The 23,656-nt window shown below is 37.6% G+C and overlaps 1 protein-coding gene across 4 annotated transcripts in view; it reads left to right on the forward strand.

The window, feature by feature from the left end:
- Positions 1-23,656, forward strand: part of trim3b (tripartite motif containing 3b) — a 28,596-nt gene that overhangs the window by 3,683 nt on the left and 1,257 nt on the right. Inside the window, exons 1-11 of one of the 4 annotated variants that reach the window (XM_079599514.1) lie at positions 1,700-1,924; positions 14,535-14,716; positions 16,777-17,017; positions 17,343-17,494; positions 18,113-18,293; positions 18,371-19,103; positions 19,214-19,317; positions 19,497-19,664; positions 20,483-20,651; positions 21,467-21,526; positions 21,829-21,899. In XM_079599514.1, the coding sequence (XP_079455640.1) occupies positions 14,571-14,716; positions 16,777-17,017; positions 17,343-17,494; positions 18,113-18,293; positions 18,371-19,103; positions 19,214-19,317; positions 19,497-19,664; positions 20,483-20,651; positions 21,467-21,526; positions 21,829-21,899 (2,025 nt within the window). In that variant the 5' untranslated portion in view covers positions 1,700-1,924; positions 14,535-14,570. Of the gene's footprint in view, positions 1-1,699; positions 1,925-10,344; positions 10,584-14,534; positions 14,717-16,776; positions 17,018-17,342; positions 17,495-18,112; positions 18,294-18,370; positions 19,104-19,213; positions 19,318-19,496; positions 19,665-20,482; positions 20,652-21,466; positions 21,527-21,828; positions 21,900-23,656 lie in introns of those variants that run through there. The other 3 variants (XM_079599512.1, XM_079599513.1, XM_079599515.1) reach the window with 3 other exon arrangements.

Here is a 23,656-nt window from a genome sequence, read left to right on the forward strand (position 1 = left end):
GGTCTGTGCTCTTCCTCTATGAGTTTAGGAAGAGAGAGAGAGAGAGATGAGGAGGAGGAGGGTGAACGAGGCGGTCTGCCATCTGGGTTCTGCTGCACTGGATGCAGTCTCCATGGTAACATCGCTCTCTCATGCAATCAAATCAAGGAATGAGATCAGGCCCCGCCCACCCCCCCCTCAGCGTGCACGCGGTTGATGCTTTGATCAGCTAAGCCACGCCCCCCAGCCATTTGTCTCCACCCCTTCTAACCCTTCGGTTGGTACTTAGTGATGAATTGAACTCAATTTGTCACTCTAGATGTTGGTGATATTAGTTGGAAGGGTTGTAACTTGGTAATCCAAGATTATATAGTCACTATGAGTCCTTGTCCTTCAGTTGACAGAAAGGATATTTTAAGCTTGTCTTAGAAGACTGATGTGACTTAAGTGACCCCTGCAGCCCAAGCTGGAATTTCTAAGACTATAATTGCGCTGGGTCTTATTTTATGTTTAGAATATCTACAGTGGTGGCATGTCTCTCTCGTTCTATCTTTGCCTCTGTAGTCATTTATCTTCATTAGCTCACATGCAGTTACTATCATTATCTTGATAGTTACTGAGTCATTATCTTGTCCCCTCGATTTTTCTCCTATCGTGTTGTTCCTGCTATCTCTTCGTTTCCCCTAATTTCTCCTGATTGTGAAAACAAATACACCCTCCCCCTTACAGCACTCTGGGAAACTGGCACTTGTGCAAGCAGAGAAGATGTCATCATGCAATTTCATCACACAGGAGAGTCATTCATTTTCTTGGATATTCACCTTTGAACTCTTGAGGACTTTCTCTCATAGTGTGTGTCTATGTTTGTCTGTTGTATTGACATGTGGTGCTGTACATTGCAACAATTATTTTGTTAATCAGTATTTTTACTTAATTTTCCAGTAAAAATATCTAAACATCATAAAAATGTAAAAATTTATTTTTTGACTTTTATTTGTATTACTCCATTGGCAGTTTGTATGAGTAAATCTAATGCTTCATACAATTTTGTTTTGAAAATTTAATTATTTATTATTTTTATTCATTATAATACATTATTTATTATGAATTAAGATTTACAAAAACAACACCAGTTTAAAAGTGTGGGGTTTAAAATATATATTTTTCTTTTTATGAAATGGATTCATTTTATTCAGCAAGGATGCATTCAATTGATCAAAAGTGAAAGTAAATACATTTATATTGCTACAAAAATAAAAAGATTTATAAATTCCACAAAATATATTAAACTATTTTCGACATATCAGAATAATTAGTGATTGTGGGGGGAATTCAGTATTCTTAATGAAAGATTAAGAATACAAAGTTGCAAACACTTCTTGGGAATACAATGCACCAATGAATTATTCACAAATATGTTCATGTTGAGGATGTTTAGATATTTGTACTTTATTTGCATTTGAATTCTTTTTGCAGTGTTTATGGTATTGTGGCAACCCTTAGAGAGAGCAAGAGAGATTACTCTGTATCTAAAGGATGTGTTCTCCATCTGCCATTTTCCCGTTGCCTTGCACCTTCACTCCGAGCATTGGCTGACCACATCCCCACCTCCCTTCGTTTCAGCCAATTCCCTTCCACTATCCGCCTTTCCCCTCCCTCCTCATCAGTCTCTCTCTTCTCTTTTCTTTCTCACACACATTATACAGCCTCGCTTGCTCACACACACACACACACACACCCTGCTGCTGCAGCTGCTGCTTCTTCTCTCCTGTCTGCTCTTTCCTGCTTTCTAGATTTGCTCCTTTAATCTCGCTGTTTCTTCTCCTTTTGGGATGAGGGGCTGAAAGACTGGACGGGTCTGTGCTCGGATGCTTCGCTGAGACCTGTCCGTATCTTTCTCTTTCCCTTTTCCATCCCTCTATCTCTGTCAGCTGCGAGAACTCACGTGAGTACGGCGTCGGGGAGCTCCCCCCTTCTCCCCCTTCTCCCTCCTTCTCTCTTCTTGTGTCGTGCCACCATCACTTTCGTTCAACTCTCCATATGTTTTGTGTGTATTTTATCAAGCTGTGGTTGACTGTGATGGATAATTTACTGCAGAGTCTGGCCTCTCCCTTTCAGCATATCTGACACACTCATGCACAAACACACACATGAGTGAACGGACATTATCACAAACACCCCGCCAGCTTTTCAGCGCTTATATAAAACAACAGCGCGTGTGTGAAATGAGCTGTCTCAATGGATGTGCACGTAGATGAGTGTGTGTGTGTAAACACAAGAATGCTAGACGAACCTTTGACGTGTTTGTCGGCTCTTTCCTCAATATCACCTGCTTTGCTGCCTGTACTTACTGATCCGAGTCACAAAGGTGGAAACATTCAGTTCTGTTAGTGAGATTTTAAATGGATGGCTTCAAATTGAATTGTAAATTCGAGTGTGTTCAAATAATGCCACAGTGGCTTCCTGTCTCTTAGCAATGATAGGAAGTGTCTGTAGACAGAAGATGTGTGATACATCTTAATGAAGGCTTAATAACGGCTATTCAAGAATAAAACCATTTGGTTTTGGTAGCATTTATTGACTTAAATGACACAGTGACATGATATTACAGGTACAGTCATAGTAATCATCCAAGCTGACAGCTGTAAATAATGTAATAATGACAACACAACAGTGCAATCAGGGCAGGACTGTGACACTCATTATCATTTTGCTTTAGTAGACATTACTAAAATACAGCGGTTGATGTGCTGTATATGTTTGTCTGTTTTCATTTTTAATTAATGGAAATTATATTCCTCATACGGTTGATCTTTTTAAAGTTCAAAACAATTAGCAGAGTTCTCAGATATGATTATTATTTATAGTATGTAATTTGTTATTATAGTATTTATTAATATTATAAATTAGCTTTCTATTTAGATTTCATTTATTTTTATTTTAAAACTTCAACTTATTTTATTTTATTTACTTTCCAAGGGACCATTTGTCATTTTCATCTAACTTTTTTTAAGTTTAAGTTTTTCATCTAATATTTATAATATATATTATTTTATTTCACCTTTATTTTAATGAACGGAAATATTTTTAAGTTATAATTTACAATACTGCTCCTAACGTAGACAAATAAAAGTAGACACAATGAGACAAGTGATGACATGAGTATAGAGCAATACAAAATATTTTATTTATTTATTTAAATAATTGTATTAATTTTAGATGATAAATGAGACTTTAGCAAACCCTTCATTTGCTCTCCATTTAAGAAAGGAGAAACAACTGATATAAAGAGATCTTTGATTTTGCTTTCATACAGGCCATTCTTAGATATGAACATTCAATGTATGACACACAATATCATTTTCACCTCTCACATTTTGCGCAACAATTTTAGAGATGTTATGATTTTGCTATTGCAGTAATTTCTGTACTAAACCAGCTTTTGATGTACTTTCAGAGGAATAAGATTATATATACTACTAATCCTCTCTTTACTATCAACTCTGTGGGCCAATAAAGGCTGTAAGAAGCACATGAACAAGTGAATGGCACTCACATTCCATTGTGTGTGTGTGTGTGTGTGTGTGTGTTCTTGTACTCTTTCCACTGTAGGATCGCATTAAAGGCCTCGCCAGTGACATACAACCTTTATTGTGCTAGTTATGGCTGCCTGAGTGACCAATACTACCTAACCTTCCCCTTTAGGGTATTCTTATGTGTCTTTGTGTGTGTGTACGGGAGAAAGCTTTTGACTTACGCTGTGTGTTTCGTCTGTTGGGTGTGATAAGTTTGTGATGTCGACATGTCGTTAATACGGTCAATAGAACCAGTTTAGCTCATTCAACGTGGTTTATAAAGACCCAAGCAGGCATTCCAGTTCATAAATGCACTTAAACGTACAGCTATTTTGATGTGACATTCATAATCACAATACAAACACTAACCAGTTTCTATTTAAAAGCTTTCGCTGATTCATGCGTCTTATTGTACCTAAAATATGTGCGCTCTTTGTTTTTATTCAAAAGGAAAACTTCCTGAAGTCTATTGATATAATCATTCTCAGTCAGTTGTGGCAGATATTATTTTAGCTCTCTTTGGCAACTGGCTTTAGATGTTTTTTTTACTCACATTATTTGGAATGTCAATAAATTTTTATAGCATAGGCAAGTGTAACAATGAAATATGACACACTATTCCTGCCTGATCACACTGACACTGAGCTAGTAGTTTGATGAACAGGGACAAAAGAGATGACTGAACTTGTCAATGCTAAAATAATGGATTTTAGCCTTAGGATGGAAGACTCGAGTATGTGCTGTGAATGGTTCTGTTAGTTTTGATTAGTGTGTCTCTTTTCAAAATGTTATACTGTAGCTTACCGTGTATCCCAGAACCTTCACCTGGTTTGTTTAACCAAAGTGTTTGAAGAACTGATTTTAAAAAGACGGAAGGAGACATGGATCCTTTCCTTTTGAGGACAGCTGACTGTGAATGTCAGTGAGACAGCATGAGAACAGAGAGTCCCAGTGCCACGCGAGCAATGCATGGATGTGTTTGCATTGTGTGTGTGTGTGTTGTGATCAAGCGTGCTGTAAATGTGATACAACAAGCATGACGTGCACATCTTCAACAAAACAATCATTTTAAGCATTCTCAAGTTATCTTCTCCGCTAGGTTGTAAGGAGTTTATTTTGAATCTGTATTATTCTCCAGAGATCGGAGTGTTGTGTTATTTCTGTCAGCGTAAGGGGTCTGAGGGAGAATTAGTCTTTCTTGGCTTGGTTACAGACACTATTGACTATTGTTCCTTGATTATGAAGGCGTTTCTGAGAACGAGAGAGTGAGAGAGAAATGGAGGAAAGGAGGAATTAATGAAGGGTCAGGAGAACTTGAAAAAATGCTGCCACACAGTGTGAGTATACTGGTGGTGAACAATAAAAGCTGAAGAAATACAGTCAGATTTAATGATCGTTTGGTAGCACAACTATTTTGCTAATTCAAGTCAATTGACTCTTCTGGGTTTAACATCACATGCTAACTTTGATAATGTTCCATATTATGCTAACCCCCAGCTGTCAACATAGAACCACATTTGTAACAGATTTTAATTGTATAATGTGATGCATTTCCATGTTATTCAACAGGAAAATAATTGGATTGTCAAGGCAGATTGGCTGGATTGTAAAAAGCAGGTCATACATACAAAAATGAAGCCAGACCTGAATACAAGTTCGCTTAATAATATACTTTGAATAGATTATAGATATAGATTTGAATATTAATATAGATTTGAATAACCTCGATAACCCCGTCCACTTACGTGGAGCGCCACAAATTACGTAATCAAGTCGGTCTCTCTACGCTCTCAAAATACTTCAATATTATATGATTTATATCTATAGTATATGATTTGTATATATATAATCAACGTTTTTTTAAACAAGTTTTATATTTCTCCATAATTTTTTATTTGATTATGCTGTTCGCAATGCTTCATTCGGTTATTTCTATCACTAAAGCCATTAAGTACAGTCTTGTATTTTTGTCCGATTTTCAAATGCTTTTTTGTTTCAATTCAACGTTTTTAATGTTATGATTCAACTCGTAGATAATTTCCTTGGTTCATTGCTTATAACGGTTTATAAAAAATACTTTTTTGAAATCCTTATGGGAGAAATGAATGGAACAATATTTCTGGAACCAAGGCCACTGGAAAAGTGGGCAGGCGTTGATTTTATTGTGAACGAATAGTCCATGCATGTTTTATTTTTTTTAACTGTTTTGACCTTGTAATTTTTTATCAAGTTCATAACTCAATCTTCCGATGAAACAACAGACTTCTCTCTGCTGATGTATACCGGACTTCTCCAATCCTATAGTACACTTAAATCCCGCCCCTTTCTTGCAATTGACTACAAGCTCGCATTCAGATCTGCCTTCATCCAATCAAAAAGAAATGGATATAACCAAGTCCCTGCCCAACATTTTTTCTTTTTTGATAATCTGTTTCACACGGATGTGCGGCACCAATTGGAATTACAGAAATAAAGATGCTTTCCCAACAGCTAGTCCTGCCCCAAACTCACGCCATTGGTTGAGCCTGAAATTGAAGAACTGGACATGTTGAAAGCGCCACAGCCACACTTCTCAGGACGTCTTGGCTTACGTTAAGTCGTCTGTGCACATTAAGCAAGGAGAGGTGAACATTTTTTAACAAAATAAAGATTATACACTTAAAATTCAAAGAAAAATCTAATGCTGTTAACGCAGCATAATAATCTAATGTATCTCGTAATGCCTTTGGCAGTGTTTTGTTATTCCATGTTTGCTCTGGTTATTTGTGAAGCATGCGTCTTAGCCCCCCAGAACCGCAACCCGTCTGAACTCTCAGGAGTCTGGTCCTCTATTAAATAAATAAAAAAACACTTGTTTAGTCCTGAACCACAGAACGAGGACGCTTCTGCATAATTTATACTTCTAAATTGACAAATATACTTTATAAGTGAGTTTTTCCACCGAAGCACCAGAGGCCTATCCGCAGGGTGACTCACACCCATCTGCGAAAAGCACATGTGCATTAGCTTTGTTAAAACACACCACTTTACATATGGCAAGTATACTTTATTAAACTCAGAAGTCTTTGACCTGTTTGTTGGTATTGTTTATATGCTTAAGGCATTAAGTGTTCTTTAGAGCATCTCCTCTGAAAACACACACACATAAACAGTAGTTATTTGAAGGATTATTTCTGGCCCGTTTTATGTACCCAGCTATGCAGGCATTCCCTCCAGGAATATTTCCACAGTCCAGAGAGAGAGAGAGAGAGAGAAGGAGAGAGAGAAGGAGAGAGAGAAGGAGAGAGTAAGATGTGGACATGTGGATCGGCTATTCATGGTCGACTCCACTGTCAGGACCAAGCCCGATTAAGAGCCGCTCTCACACACTTAGAACGCATAGTCGCGTGCACTTCTCTCCAATTTTATAGAAGTTAACAACACTCCAACCAGATACTAAATAGTCACGCAAATTCATAACAAATTCAATGTAACAAATTAACAAATGTTACGCCTCATTTTGTATTTAGCAAGGGAAGTTCTGGATTAAGCATGTTTAAAAAACACACTTTTTTCCAGGAGGTTTCATTTTATTATCTATAAAATGTCAGGCCTATTTGCCTTTTTAATATCTTGACTGTTTTTCTACATGAGATTTAAGAATATATCCCAAAAGTCTAAAGTTTGTACTTTATTTTGTCTTCCAATTCAATACAATTGTTTTTTAATAGCATTTACATTACCGGTACATTCTTTTTAATAGACACAATATTTTCTTCTGTTTTTATCTATAATTGTTCCACATTAATACATTCATTAAAAATAGACTTAACTGTAAAAGCTTTAAAATTTAAATATGCACATACACACTTGGTCTATGATACACTTTATTCACCTTGATTTGTTTCTATTTTTATTTCTCTAAGGTTATTTTAGGAGAAACATCTGAGACCACTTTTATACTTAAAGTCCCCCTGTAGTCAATATCCCTTAAAACTCATATTTGATCACCAAAATGACATATAAATGTTTTTTTTTTCCTGTGAATTTTTTTTATTCATTCCTTAAAATAGTTAGAATGTAACTACTCTCTTACTTAATTTAGTATAAATGGATCTATAAATATGCTAATTAGCCCCGCCTCCACTCACTCACACCAGCTCAGAGATCCAGTTTTATGTAGTAAACGCTAATGGTATAGCTCTTTACAACGCCGGACATATAACGGTAATTAATAAGCCTTTTGCTTGACTGTGTTATCAAACTTAGAGCGAACATCGTAATATACATCATATACATAATTCAACCCCTATATTGCTAAATGACCCAACTTTTCATATTAACAGAAAATATACTGGGATAACCTGGCTCCTTTTAAGACGATAAAGCCCGTCCCCCTCGTGACGTGATTGGTTTCAAGGCCGTTTGTGACGTAAGAAACTCCGGCGTTTTTTTTTACTTTTTTTACTGCAGTTTTAAGGACAAAATACTCAGCAATGCTGTCGACTTATGAATTTGCACATGGTTTGTCTTAACAAAATGAAAAACACCACATAGACATATAAACAAAATGAAAAACTTGATTTTCACCACAGGGGACTTTAAATAACTGAGCATAACTGGGGTAAGATGTGTCGACATAACTTCGAGCTTTAATAACGTCTATATTTTATTGTCTGAATAATTAAATAAATTAAAGTTCGCCTGTCCTGAACTTTAAAAGAGGAACCGCTGATAAAAATATCCTTTAGGGTGACTAGCTCATGATTGTAAGAATTAGCATAGTGGAGCTCTAAACTCAAAGCTACTCTGTCATGAAGATCACAAATCTGTCTTTAACTTCTCTTTTACACAAGTTACAGCATGTATTCTCTGATATACAACAAAGTCCCATAGTGTATCTATACTCCCAAATCTGAGTAATGACCAGTACAAGACCGTGACATAGGTAGAGCAAGATCTTTTCTTTCTCTCTGTTGATTCCCGCTCTCTCTCTCTCTCTCTCTCCTCTGCCTGCGGTATCCTGACAGCATTCTGTTGAGTCATGTTTCCTGCGGCATGAGTACTCTTCCTCTCTGCAATTGCAGCGAGATGCTGAATTACATAACTGGACACAGTAAGAGGACGGTGCCTGAAGGCTCCATCTGAGCCGAGTGGACTAGACGTTGCATCTTATTACACTTTATGTAAAGATTAATGAGTGCAGTTACCAGGAAACTTTAATTACGCTTCACTGTCTTTGCGGTATGGGAGAGCGCCATATGTTTGGTTATAACATATAATATGAAGATAATACTTAATTATCTCCAATTAAAATACAGAAACTTTTTCTGCTTGAGCTATTTGGACTGCAGAATGGAACTAATCCTGGTTTGCGATGGAGTTTCCCACAACGCTGTCCCATAGTTCTTGCTGTTTGAGTAAGCTACGGATCTACAAGCTTGGAGGAGATATAGCCAGTGCAAGAAACCCCGACAGATGATATTAGTGCTTTGAAAGACAGGAAATTGCAGTGATATATGTTCAAGATTTCAGTTGGCTGCCTCTCAAGATCTTTTCAGGGCCTCTGGGTGCCTCTACCTGGGAGCAAGCGGACAATATTTATAATGTCGGCCCAGATCATTAACAACAAAGCGACTCGGTCACAAAGATCACAAATATACAGATTCTTTTTCACTGCGCAGAGTGATTTCTCTCTCTTTAATTTCCTCTTACACAAGTTTCAGCATGTATTCAATTTCTCGCACAAAAAAAGTCCAGCTCCATTTGTTCCTGTTGTGTTGGTGCAAGTTTGGAGCAGTGGCGTCAGTTGGTGTGGGTGTTATCTGCAAACCAGCCGCTGTGGGAGACATCAGACAGTCAATCCCTCCAGAAGTCCAGATTAATGACAGTTGATGTTTCCCATCTAATCTCCGCCCTCTCTACTGACAGATTAAACATTTCATCCACTCAGAATACTTTAAACAAATAATCAATTACAAATATGCAAAACTATAGGTATTAGGTAAAATTGTATTGTATGCATAAATTAAAATATTGCTTATTACATTTGTTGTTATTTTTATATTATGTATTTGTTTATTTATTACTGTTTTATTATTACTTACATTTTGCATCAAAACAGAGGTATTGGAATTCATAATCCTACAATCCGGAGTCGCTCCACCCAGCTTTAATGACATCATCTTTTATATAACCATCATACCGAGTGATTGTTTTAAGACTTTATATGTCAGTCAGTTCACAAGCAAGCAAAAGCAGGGCAATGTCCGGAGCTAAATCAAGACTAACATTCATTTTGATGGTTTTTGTGATGTTAAAATAGTTGAAACATAAAGGGAATTTAAAGAACCTCACAGAAATGAAACATCCACGCTGAAAAACTAAAAAATATTTACTTTTACTCACTTTAAAGTGCATTTTAAAAGCAGCTCTTTTTTTCCCTTTGAAGCAGGTGCACAGTGATCTGAACAGTTTCGTGGCACACTAAAGTCTTTTTATATGATTAGTATTGTTTATTGTTCATCACACACACACACACACACACACACACACACACACACACACACACACACACACACACACACACACACACACACACACACATGCACACAAAAGTAAATGCACTAAAAAGCTGGCATTCAACTTAAATCCTCTCCCTTTCCCAACCCACCCAATCTGTCAGTAGGAATTGTTTCTCTGTGATGCAATCCATGCCTTTGGGAAGATAACATTGAACGGCCAATCACAGCAGAGCTTGTGGGAGGAGTAAACACTGTGCATTCATCCTCAGCCAATGGTGTGGCCCGGTAGACGTGGTTTGGCTTTAGCCAGCCGCCCCTTCGTGACATCACAGCTGTTGCTCGGGCACGGGCAGTGAGAGTGCAGTGCACTAGGCGTAGGGACGACGAGCAGTGCATGCATTCATTTAGGGAGGGGGGCTAGAGAAAGGGAAGGGGATCTGTTGTGTTATTCAGCCGCCAGGCCCTGCTGAAATCTCACAAAACAACAATGGAACCTGCCTGAGAAGCATCAACTCTGCTTTTTCGTGTAAGTGTGCTTCCTCTTTTCACCCTAGTGCGTTTGCGTTTGAGTGTTGCTGTGTGCACGTGAACGGTTGTCATTGTTTTGTGCGTGTTCACTGGAGCAGTGAAGAGCTGTGGCTTTGAAAGGGAAGAATGCTTTTGTTTCTGTCTCCTGTTTCACATCTGGTCAGAGTTGGTCTGAGGTTTTGGAACGTTCTCGTGCTTCACTCTGTCATGTTGTTCACACCTTTACTGCCTATTCTGGTTTTACTAAGGTTTGAAGAGACCCTCGTGTGGGAGAGCAGTTAGAATGTATTTTGGGGTAAATGTCTTTCTTTTTTTAAACTATAAAACTATAACTATAGTTTTGTATGTCTATGAGTTCAGCATCCCATGGAATGTTTGTGTATGTCAGTGTTTGAAAGGTGTATGTGCCATGCACACAGTGACGTGTGGGAGTGCATTGTGGGATAATTTTGTAAGTGGCGGCATGACACAATTGCTGATTGTTGTTGGCTTCTTTTTTTGAACAATGACACAGTGTTTGGTTTCTCGATTGGGGCTGTATCTGGGTCAGGTTTGCTGACCAGTGGCTTGAACCATAAGATCTCGCAGATCTCGTTTTAGAACAGGTGGAGTTATGCCAGTCAGCATTTAGATCAACACACTTTGTTTTGGTTGGCATTCGTGTGAGTCAGTGACATAACACTCTTATTATCATTTTTGTTTTTTTATATAATTTTTTTTTTTGCATACTTGAATTACTTGAATAAACCCCTTTATAATAAGACTCTTTTTTTTAAATTCGGCGTTAAAAGTGTTTGTGTGTGTGTGTGTGTGTGTGTGTGTGTGTGTGTGTGTGTGTGCGTGCATATGTCCTGATATTCTGTCCTGATATTCTAATTAAGAAAAAACAAAAACCTTAACACATTTTTCTGTGATATGACAAACTCAGAACACATACTTAATTTTGACTTTACAGGGACTTTAAGTAATTTTGCTATTATTAGTTTACTATATGCAGTGTTTATAATAAAACTGCTTCATTGATTTTTAATATTTACATTTTATTTTTTGCCTGCCAAATAAAAATCATGAGATCCAACCAAAATACAGAAAAGACATAAAAAGGAAATTATGTCATAGAGGACCCCTGCAGACCCTCATGATTGTGTGTTACGTCAATACTAACTAATGGCTAACTAATGGTCAGACTCTCCAAAAATGTTATATTTATGAACGTTTGTATATAAAAAAAAAAATAAAAAAAAAAAATATATATATATATATATATATATATAAAAAACATGTTGAAAATGATAATGTGTACTAATGTGATGTGTACACTCACATGTATGCAGATCAGTTTTTCAAAAGATTTTTGTCATATATAAAAAAAATGATGTCACCGACCATGTAGCGATGGCAGAAAAGGTTGTGCAATGTGCACTTATTTTCAGATGCGTTTCTCATTTCAGACCAGTAAATCTTACTTGTACATTTTATTCCCATGATCATGAATTCTACGTGTCAGTGTGTATTTGATCTCCTGTCCTCTTTCTGTGTTGTGCACAAGAATGTCAGCCCTCCGCTGCTGGACGTGACCCCTTATTAAGCTTACCCCACTGAGACCGGCGTCTAAATATAGCCCGCATACATCAACACATCACATCAGAGAGGATGAGGGGGGGTCTGGGGGAGGAGGATTTTAGAAGGCGGGAGAAGGGAACTAATATCCGCTATGTTTAACGCTCTCACGTTACGAGAGCAGTGCACGTCAGTCCTGCAGAAGTATCAGAGCAACTCTGGGACCAGAGGCATTGAAGTAAACTGTGAGCAAAACACTCACTGTCAAAACATGACAGAGAGAAGAAGTGAGAGACTGAAAGAGTGACTCGTGAAAAATGAAGGGCTTATTTTATGCTTTGATATGAGGTATGAATATTGAATCTGATTTGAATGGGAGAGTGTGTTAAGATACGTCGCCCCTTAAAGAGTTAGTTCACCCAAATATGAAACAAACCATTTCAATAATTACTCGGCACCCTCATGTCGTTCCAAACTAAATATTCAAAACATAAATAAAGATCTTTTTGATGAAATCTGAGAGATTTCTGTCCCTCCATTGACAGTCTATGCAACTACCGCTTTGTCGCTTTAAAAAGTTAATAAAGAGATTGTAAAACGAATCCATATGAATCGAGCGGTTTAGTCCCACTTTTCTGAAGAGACTGGATTGCTTTAGTATATAATGAACAGATTTAATTTAGGTTTTTATTAGGCTTTTTGAAGCATCAAAGTGGTAGTTGCTTAGCTGTCAATGGAGGAACAGAAAGCTCTAATTTCATTAAAATATCTTCATTTGTGTTTCGAAGATGAACGAAAGTCTTAGAGGTTTGGAACAACATGAGGGTGAATAGTAAATTACAGAATTTTTATTTTGGGGACTCTTTAATCTGTCAAATTGTATATAATTTTGGTCACAGTTTAAATATCCATGAATTTTTTTAAATGGTTGCTGTTGCTTCTGAATGCAGGACATATTGTGTTAAATTATTTCACTAATATTCACAATGTTGTGAATAATGTGCAACAAAATAAGACGTAAACATATAATTGTGCATTATTACATTTTCTATTTAAAATGTAAATCATTAAACTTACTCCTTAACATAACACGTCTTTGAAAGACGGTCATATTTATGACCCTATGTTAGATGTTTTCTTTTACATCCTGAAATAGAATTAGACCTGAAATATTAGTTTTTCCTCTGTCTCATATCTCTTTGCCTAGAGGACAACTAAAGTAAAAAGTGGCACAGCGTGTACCCACATTGCAGGAGCATGTAATGGCCTCAGCAGTTGTTCATGTCCTGGTATCATTACTTATCTGTCTGCCCGCTGTTGTTGCGGCTCATGTCGAAAAGTGGCATGAAAATTGTCGACATTTATTTGCCTCCACAACTCTGTAATCCAATTTTCCATGCTCTTCTCTTCTTCTTTGCTCAGCAGAATAACGTGTTAAAGTTGCTGGTTTGGTTAGGTAGCAGCACCTCTTGTCTCCTGTTCATATAGGAGTTTGTCTTCTCTTGCCATCTCAATATCTCTTTAAAGAGACAGTTCACCCAAAAATGAAAATTCTGTCTTCATTCACTCACGCTCATGTCATTCCAAACCCATAAGACTTTGGTCAATCTCGAAACAAAATTGTATTATTTTTAGTGAAAGCTGAGTGGTTTCTGTTTCTCCATTGAAAGTCCAAGCAACCACATTTTAAAAGATACAAAAAGGTCATAAAGGTGTCATAAAACAAATCCATATGAATTTAGCGGTTTAATCCAAAACTTATGGAGAGATATGATTGCTTTGTATGATGAACATATTTAATTTAGCCTTTTATTTACACCGACAATGATCGACAGACATACAACACTTTGTTCATCATATACAGTGAGTTATCATATCTCTTTACAAGACTCGGACTTACTGCACTATTCACATGGATTCCCTTAATGCACCTTCTTTTCTGGGCTTTCAATGGATGGACAGAAACCTCTCAAGTTTGAAAAGTCAATAAAAATATCTGCTTTTGCGTTCCGGTTTGGAACGACATGATTGTAAGTGCATTATGATGACAGAATATTCATTTTTGGGTGAACTATCCCTTTAAAGGCCAATTCACACTGTACCGACAGACACAGAGGTCGCTGACAAATGGCAACAGACTTTGTCAGGTTTTGTCAGATCAGTGTGTTACCCCTATCGGCATCTGTTGGTGTTGGTCATCGCTTGCTTTCTAGTCGTGTAATGTCTGAGAAGTGACGTACTGTAATCATTTGATGGTCCGCGCTGGTTGGCATCTGTCGGTGCAGTGTGAATTGGCCTCTTTATCATTTCTAAGTTAAAATGATGAAACATTGTGTTTGTTTTTTCCTGTTGGAAGACTTTTAATAACTCAGCATCTTCTTCATTTCAGGTTAAGGTGTGTCCTGGCCCTCGGCCCTCTCTGTGGATGTCTGTCACCATGGCGAAGTTTGAGACCGGCCGCACGAGCCCAGTGGTGCGCCAGATAGACAAGCAGTTCCTGGTGTGTAGTATCTGTCTGGATCACTACCACAACCCTAAAGTCCTGCCCTGCCTGCACACCTTCTGCGAAAGGTCTGTATTTGTTGCTAAATGATGTTTTATTAACAAAGTTCGAGAGGAACACGTTCAAATGATCTATCCAATCATCGCGTCATTCAAACCAGCAATCAGTAATCAACATGTCTACCCAATCAGCATAAGTGGAGGCATACGTGTGTACACAGTCGAGCCACTTATGTCCCTCAACAATTTTCAGCATCCCTCCACCACCCTATCTCCACACTCACCTGGTTACTTCCTAACCAGAAATACGATGGGGAGGAGATCCGGTAATGACGCGAGCCACACTTGAACTCATATTTCCCACATGAGCACCACAGCACAAGGCCACAGCTCTGGTGTGAGATAGGCTTGCTGGTCCGATTACATCACTTGCACACCACAGCACCGTCCTTTAGATTTTTTTATAGTAATAAAATTAATTTAGTTGAGTTAGAGAACAGACACTACAATTAAAAACTGCTCAATTCAGCGCAACTCGTGAGCCGAACATGTCAGCAGCAGGAGTCAGATTTAATTTATCACGTGACGAGAGTAGGTGACGATACGAAATGTAAAAGCGCCTATTTAAGCAAATATGTCATTGTACTGTTTTGAAATGTGATACCGGTGTTGTCACACGTTGATTAATTGGTGAGCAATTTTCCTCACCGTCACTTCCCTAGCCTGAGCATATTAGAATAAGTGCTCACTGTTTTAATAATGCTTGACGATTGAAGCATAGATCAGTTGTAAACCTTAGGATTGCATGAACCGTTCACTTACTGCTGACAACGCTTGGCACGGGTGCTCTGTCTTTACCACAAATGTTTTCTTCTGCATAGATGGCATGAGATGTGTGCAGTGAGACTCTGTCTTTATTTGTGCTTTGTATCTGTGGGGTTGAATGTCAGTGGAGTGTTTCCACTGTGATTGTTCGTGTTGTGACTGAAATTTCAGCAACACTTGCCCTCCTAGCCTTCTCGCTCTCACACTGTCCCGCAGGAGTACATCATTTATGAAATGTGAGATACACTGCATTCAAATGTTTGGGTTTGGTCAGATTTTTGTTTTGAATTCATGTAATTAATGTTTTGGAGAAAAAAAATCAGAGGCTGCATTTATTTGATCACATTTACAGTAAAAGTTACATTATGGACTATTATTACATTTAAAATAACTGTTCTCTATTGGAATATATTTTGAAATGTAATTTTATTCCTGTGATGCTAAGCTGAATTTTCAGCATCATTACTTTAGTCTTCAGTGTCACATGATCCTCCAGAAATCATTCTAATATGCTGATTTGCTGCTCAAGAAACATTTCTTCTTTTTATATCATTGTTAAAACAATTGTACTACTTAATATTTTGTTCAGCATTCTTGGATTAAAAAGCAGCATTTCTTGGAATATAAATATGTAGACCTATAAATGTCTTTACTGACAGTTTAAAGCTTCATTGATAAATAAAAGTATTAATTTCTTTAAAAAAATTAAATCCTTTTGAAATGTAGTGTATGCTAATGGTTGTTGTTGTTGGTATCTGTTTTTCAAAGATACGTTTACATTGAAGGCAACGTGTGTATGTTAAAATACATCATTATACCTATTTAAAGGGATAGTTCACATAAAAACTGAAATTCTGTCATAATTTACTCACACGCTGATCTTTGTAAAACCTGTATGTCTTACTTTCTTCAGTAAAACACAAAGGGAGTTATTTATAGCAAAATATATGTTACTCCTTTCCATATAAAAAGAATGTGAATGGTGACCTAAATTTCAGTTGTTTCCTCACACAAAGCTATCGTATGACTCTAGAATATAGTGCATGCGTCGTATGGATTACTTTTATGATGGTTTTTAGTATTTGTCCTTTATTTGTCCTTTTTGGAGCTCAACAGTCCTTGGTCCCCATCCACTTACATTGTTAGGAAAACAGCAATATGAACATTCTTCAAAATATTTCCTTTTTTGTTCCACAGAAGAAATAAAGGGTTTAGAACAACATGAGGAGAGTAAAAAATAGCGACTGATAATTGTGGCTGATTGATTTAGTTGTTAATCACGTCTGTCCTTCTCTCTATCTCAGGTGCCTACAGAACTACATTCCCTCTCAGTCTTTGACACTGTCCTGCCCGGTGTGCAGACAGACCTCCATCTTGCCTGAGAAAGGTGTGGCGGCACTACAGAACAACTTCTTCATCACAAACCTCATGGAGGTGCTGCAGAGAGACCCAGAATGTTCTCGGCCGGAGGCCTGTAGCGTGCTGGAGTCTGTCAGCGCAGCCGCTGCTGGGAAGCCGCTCTCCTGTCCCAATCACGAGGGCAAAGTAAGCCTCTTACCATCTGATGATGAAACCACATTTGGCAATACTTGGTGGGAACATAAAGGAGAAACCATCAAAAACGAGGTTGTAGGGAAAATCGCAGCTACAAGGGATTTGGAATTCCTTTACCACCCCTGATTTCTCTACATTTAAGCCAATTTTTCATTGGCAGAGGCTGCTGTGTCACTACCAGCTTCTTTCCTTTATGTGTCTTCAAAGTCATAATACATGTGTGTTTACGCTGTTCAGGCCTGTTAGCATACATTAGCTCCCTTTGATAAGCCATTAGTATGCTGAATGAAAGGGTTGCTCACTGGTGCCCCTGCAGGTGATGGAGTTTTACTGCGAGTCGTGTGAGACGGCCATGTGCCTGGACTGCACGGAGGGGGAACACCGGGAGCATGTGACCGTTCCACTGCGGGATGTTCTAGAACAGCACAAAGCAGTGCTAAAGAACCAGCTGGATGCTATACGCAACAGGTACCTATGCGCCGTTCGGAATAGTCAGCTCTTACATACAGTTCATCACTTCAATAATAACAACAGAGCACACTACACACATATTGCTTCAAATTTATTTTAATTATTATTATTCTAAAAATGTTATATTCAAAAAACATTACATAATAATAGTAATAATAATAATGATGATGGTGAATATATTATGTTAGTTTTAGATAATTTGTTATAAGTTTATTGTGTGTGTGTGTATATATATATACATATATATTATATAATTGCTATTTAGTCTTGAAATGTTTTATTATTATTACAATTATGAAAAAAAAAAAAAATATATATATATACAGTATATATATATATATATATGTATTATTAATATTATTATTAAAATATAATTTTATAATTTTGAAAACATTATCATGTATTTATCATGATATAATGATATTGAAATATGAATATTAAGTAATCACATAATATATATATATATATTACTAGTGACTAAATATAAAACAAAATTATGCTTTTATAAGCTGTTTTAAGTGATGATTTTGAATAATATTTCTGGCTGTTTTCCAAATTTCTTGGCTCTTTTCCATCATTTCTCTGATCAAATTTGTTCTTTTTTTATTCGGTCAGGCTGCCCCAACTAACAGCGGCCATTGAGCTGGTGAATGAAATCTCTAAACAGCTGATCGAGAGGAAGAACGAAGCAGTCAGTGAGATCAACATGACATTTGAGGAGCTCGAGAAGGCATTGCACCAACGCCAGGCTGCGCTCATCACCGACCTGGAGAACATTTGTAGCACCAAGCAGAAGGTCAGAAATGTCCTGAATATGTTAAACCGCTTGTGCTCCTATCGCTCTAACGCTCCTTCCTGCTGTGTTCTCTGCAGGTGCTTCAGGCACAGTTATCCTGTCTTCTGCAGGGAAAAGAGCACATCCAGAACAGCTGCAGTTTCACTGAGCAGGCCCTGAACCACGGCAGCGCCACCGAAGTCCTGCTGGTCCAAAAGCAGATGAGTGAGCGGGTGAGCGCCCTCGCCTGCCACGACTTCCCTGAACGGCCGCACGAGAACGCCCACTTGGACTGCCAGATAGAGACCGAAGGTTTGCGACGCTCCATCCAGAACCTGGGCGTCCTGCTGACGACGGGTGCCGTGGGACACACCAGTGTGGCAACGGGAGAAGGGCTCAGACATGCCCTGGTCGGTCAGCACGTGACTGCAACTGTTACCACTAAGGATAAGGACAGCGAGCTTGTGCGGACCGGTAACGCGGCCCTCCGAGGGGAGATAACGGGGCAGGACGGAGTGCGGGTAGTGGAGGTGGAGGTCGTGGACAATAAAAACGGAACGTATGAGGTAGGGTACACGATTAAGAGCGATGGGGAGTACTCGTTCTCTTTGATGCTTTATGGACAGCCCGTGCGGGGCAGCCCGTTCAGACTGCGGGCGATAAAGCCGTCAGATGTGCCCCAGTCTCCAGATGATGTGAAGAGGAGGGTTAAATCTCCTAGCGGGACAGGAGGACACATCAGGCAGAAAGCCGTACGGAGACCCTCCAGCATGTACAGCACCACCAAAAAGAAGGAAAACCCCATAGAGGATGAGCTGATTTACAGAGTGGGTAAGAAACACTGGATACGAAAATGTTTGTGTGCACAATAAGAAGTTAGACATTCAAATGTTGTTAAATATTATTTTGATTTTGTGAATTTTCTTTGTCTGACCCCTCAGGCACTCGGGGGAGGGAGAAGGGAGAGTTCACTAATCTACAGGGCATCTCTGCTTCCACTAATGGGAGGGTCATTGTAGCGGACAGCAACAACCAGTGTATACAAGTTAGTCGATGTATAGCAATATTATAAAAATCATAGGCTTAATTTCTAAAGCAATTTAGTGGATATTAAAGTAATGAACCAATGTGTCACAGTAATCTTACTTGGGATAAATACAGAGATATAGACAGATTTCTATTGCATTCAGTGCAAAATTTGATCATCTGTTTGTTGTTATGAAGGTGTTTACTAATGATGGCCAGTTCAAAGCACGGTTTGGGGTCAGAGGTCGTTCCCCAGGACAACTGCAGAGGCCGACAGGAGTGGCAGTCGACACGAATGGAGACATTATAGTTGCTGATTATGATAACAGATGGATCAGCATCTTCTCCCCTGATGGGAAATTTAAGGTGATGTTCACATCATAATTTACAGTTTATATATATATATATCTGTATATATATCTGGTATACCCTACGTTATGGGGACAAAATGTCTCCCACATTGATGGCAATATCTGAAATCTTTGATCTTGTGGGGACAATTTTTTTTTTTGGCATGAGGAAAACAGCACACTAAGTGATGTGTAAAAAGGAAGTGTAAAAATGCAGAAGGTTTTGAGGTGTGAGTGTGAGTGAGTGTGACAGGAAAGACTATACTGTTACAAAAATGTATATTTAAAATAAATGCTGTTCTTTTGAACTGTGTTCATAATTTTATCCAAAACGTTTCCAAAAAATATTTAAGCAGCATGACTCAAGCAGTACAAGTCCTTAAATATTGAAATAAATTATGGCTTCAAATTGTTTCTTGCCCACTGTAAATAATTTTTTCTTACTCAATGCCATGGTTGACTAATTTACATTTACATGTATTCATTTAGCGGTCACTTTTATCCAAATCAACTTACAAATGAGGAATACAAGAGTAAGCTAGAACAAGGAGGAATATTAGAAATAGTGAAAACAGAAAAATAAGTTGTTTTGTTTGTTTGTTTTATAAGTCAGCAGGATGCAGTTGTAGTCATCATGAAATCAAAATTGACTTTATTTGCTTTGTTAGCGCACATTACCAGTCTTTTGGTGAATAAAATAGTTTGACGTGGTAATCTTTAATAAATGTTTTGCTTTCGCTCTGGAATCGTGTTCCTTCCAGAATGACGTATTCCTAAGAGCCGTTTAATGCGGTCCTCTAAACGGCCCTCTCTTTATGTCTGTGCCCCATGCAGAATAAGATCGGTGCTGGCCGTCTGATGGGACCCAAAGGAGTGGCGGTGGACAGGAACGGTCATATCATCGCAGTGGATAATAAAGCTTGCTGTGTGTTCATCTTTCAATCTAATGGCAAACTGGTGACCAAGTTTGGAGCCAGAGGCACTTCAGACAGACAGTTCGCAGGTACAGCGATTGAACACTGTATCATAATGCTAATAAACCCAACGTTGAATAATGTAATGTGGTTTGTGGTGGTTAACCTAAGCACTAAACAGTTGCAGAAGTGTTGTGTGCTCTAACATCTCTTCCTAATACCTCATTTGTCCAGCTCAGGAACTCTTCTTGTGACCAAAAATGTTGCAATTCATGAACAAACTTTTAAGAAACAAGAGCTAAGTGGTGTTTCACTACAAAAGCAACAACTAAGAACTATTCTGGGAAGACAAACGCCGCAAAAGGCTGGTGTTTTTTATACAGAAATGGCCAGATTTACACAGGCTTCAGTTCCAGTGTCTAAAAGGATGCAAACCTGTATATTTCCCCTGCCTCAGTTCTGTTCCTGTTTCACTTTAGCATAAGCTATATTTTCAGTTGCATTATCTGTCAGTATGATAAATAATGAAGGCCAATGCATGCATACATGAATGAGCCTATATTCTTTCTATGATACTGATAGCTACACACATATTAGTCATGCTTTTTGAAGCTCGTCCAACACTTTCTTTCTGCTGCTTATTTTAGTATTTAAATACATCAGACCCTTTTCCTAACCCCTTTAAGCCAGTGCATGTGGCTTGCGGACTGGTTTGGGATGTGCATCTCTAGTCAGTCTTCCATTGTTCTTTTGGTCTGCTTCATGTTTGTTCCAGCACTCAGGGATGATTTTCATCCTTGCACCATTTGAAATGTTTCTGCGCTTTTTTTGTCTCAATCCCTTCTGCCCTGTCATTTATTTGTCTCTGCTTACCCTTGTTTGTGTTTTTCCCATTCCTTTTTAGAAAAAAGTGGTGTAAAGTTTGCACTGGAGCAAAAGTTTAGTAAATCTGGCCCTGGGTTCAGTAAGTATTGAGTGAATTCTCATCCCAGAATGTGGTGATTTATCTTATTGAAATTAAGTTTAATTCTAGAACTGGATTCAAGATCAAATGATTTTGTGCTTTGTCTTTCTAATCAAATGTTGGCAAAAAATCAAATTGTTCAATGATAAGGATGCAGGCTTCCATACACATTACATCACGAGATCTATCTAATCAGCTATGAGATCTTGATCACATGACATCCCCGCTCTCCGCTCTCTTTCTGTCTGTATCACGTCTGAATCTTTCTTCTCCCCCATTTCTCTCTGTTTCCTCACATGCAGGCCCGCACTTTGTCGCTGTCAACAACAAGAATGAAATTGTGGTGACAGACTTTCATAACCACTCCGTCAAGGTGAGTGTATCTCACGGTCATTGTTACACTTTTCACCTGGTGGACCATAAACCCCGGGGGAAATAAATCCCATAAACTTGAACGAAGGGACCTGAACCTTATCTAGAGACCAGAATCACCCACAACAGGAATACATTATTTTATCATTTAATAAAATATCTTAAAATACAAAACAGCTCTTTTAAATTGTAATAATATTTCACCGTATTACTATATATATATATATCTGTATATATACGGAGAGAGTGATATATATACAGTGCCTTGGGAAAGTATTTGTACACATTCTTTTTTTTTCTCACATTTTTTGTTGCTGCCTTATGTTTAACTACTTTAAATTCCTTTTTTTTCAATCTACACTCCATACACCATAATGAATATTAAACTAAATATTTTTTGACTCATTATTCTTTAGTCAAATAATTAATTTTACTCTAGTATTCATTAAATATGCCTTAAATCACCGTTTTTACACCTCAGAAACTAGTATATTATATTAATATATTTCTCCACTGTACAATTAAATGTTAATAAATATGAAATATGCACTTAGTAATCCTTTAAAGGGCACCTATTATGACATTTAAAATGTTCCTAATGTTGTTTTGGGAGTCCCCAACAACAGTTTTACATGCATGCAATGACAAAAAACACTTTTGTTGTCGTATAATATGCATTTATTTTTACCTGATTTGCTCACCGACTCCCAAATGAATCGTTCAACGACTCATTTTTCCAAACCCCTCCTTTGCGCGACGCTAATCTGCGTTGATTGGTCAGATGACCCAGCAGTGTTTACAGAGATAATACTTATTGTTTAACACGGAGTACAATGATGCTTTTATCAATTAAATTGTGTTATAATAATGATTATAGTCCACTGCTTTGTAGTTTGTAGTAAAAAACTAAAAATAAGATAAAGAATTTAATGTTATGTTAGCGAGCATAGCCCAGAGTTCATATTGTAAAAGCACAATCAGTCTTTGTTTGCATTAGCCCGATGCATAAACATAACGTTTTTATGTAACTTCTAACGATTCATAAAAATGACTCAGAGTCGACTCTTACTTTTGAAAGACAATAACTTTATATACGGTGCACTTTCATATTTCAAACTTTGCAGGATATTTTTGTTCACTTAGATCTATGTTACACACTACATGAAAGGTAAATTTCAAAATTCCATAATAGGTGCCCTTTAAGTTGCATTGACAATATGGCCTAGTGGTGTAGATGTAATCTCACACGAATGTAATAGTTTTCTGGTGTTGATGTCATTGTAAATATGCAGTATATACATGCAAACTAAAGTGTTTTTGAAACTTTCACTTGTGGAATAAATAAATGATTCATTTATTCCACAAGGGAAAGTTTCGATAACACTTTAGTTGGTCCAATTCTCACTATTAACTAGTTGCTTATTAACATGCATATTACTAGGATATTTGCTGTTTATTAGTACTTATAAAGCACATATTAATTCTGCATCCCTTAATCCTACTCAACTATAAATAAGCAGTAATTAGGAGGTTATTGAGGCAAAAGTTATAGTTTAGGGTCCAATTCTCACTATTAACTAAGTGTGACCAAAGTTTCCAATAATGGGGTTTACAGAGCTAAAACAAAATATGTATCTGTCATGTAATTTCATAATGGCTGCCCCCATGAGGTAACCTGTTCCATAAAAAAAACTTTAAAAAAATGATTATGCTACTGACATGACTGGATGATTTTAAATATATTTTCAAAATAATGAT

Source organism: Phoxinus phoxinus, assembly GCF_949152265.1.
Source record: "Phoxinus phoxinus genome assembly, chromosome: 23".
In the NCBI taxonomy this organism is placed as follows: Eukaryota; Metazoa; Chordata; class Actinopteri; order Cypriniformes; family Leuciscidae; genus Phoxinus; species Phoxinus phoxinus.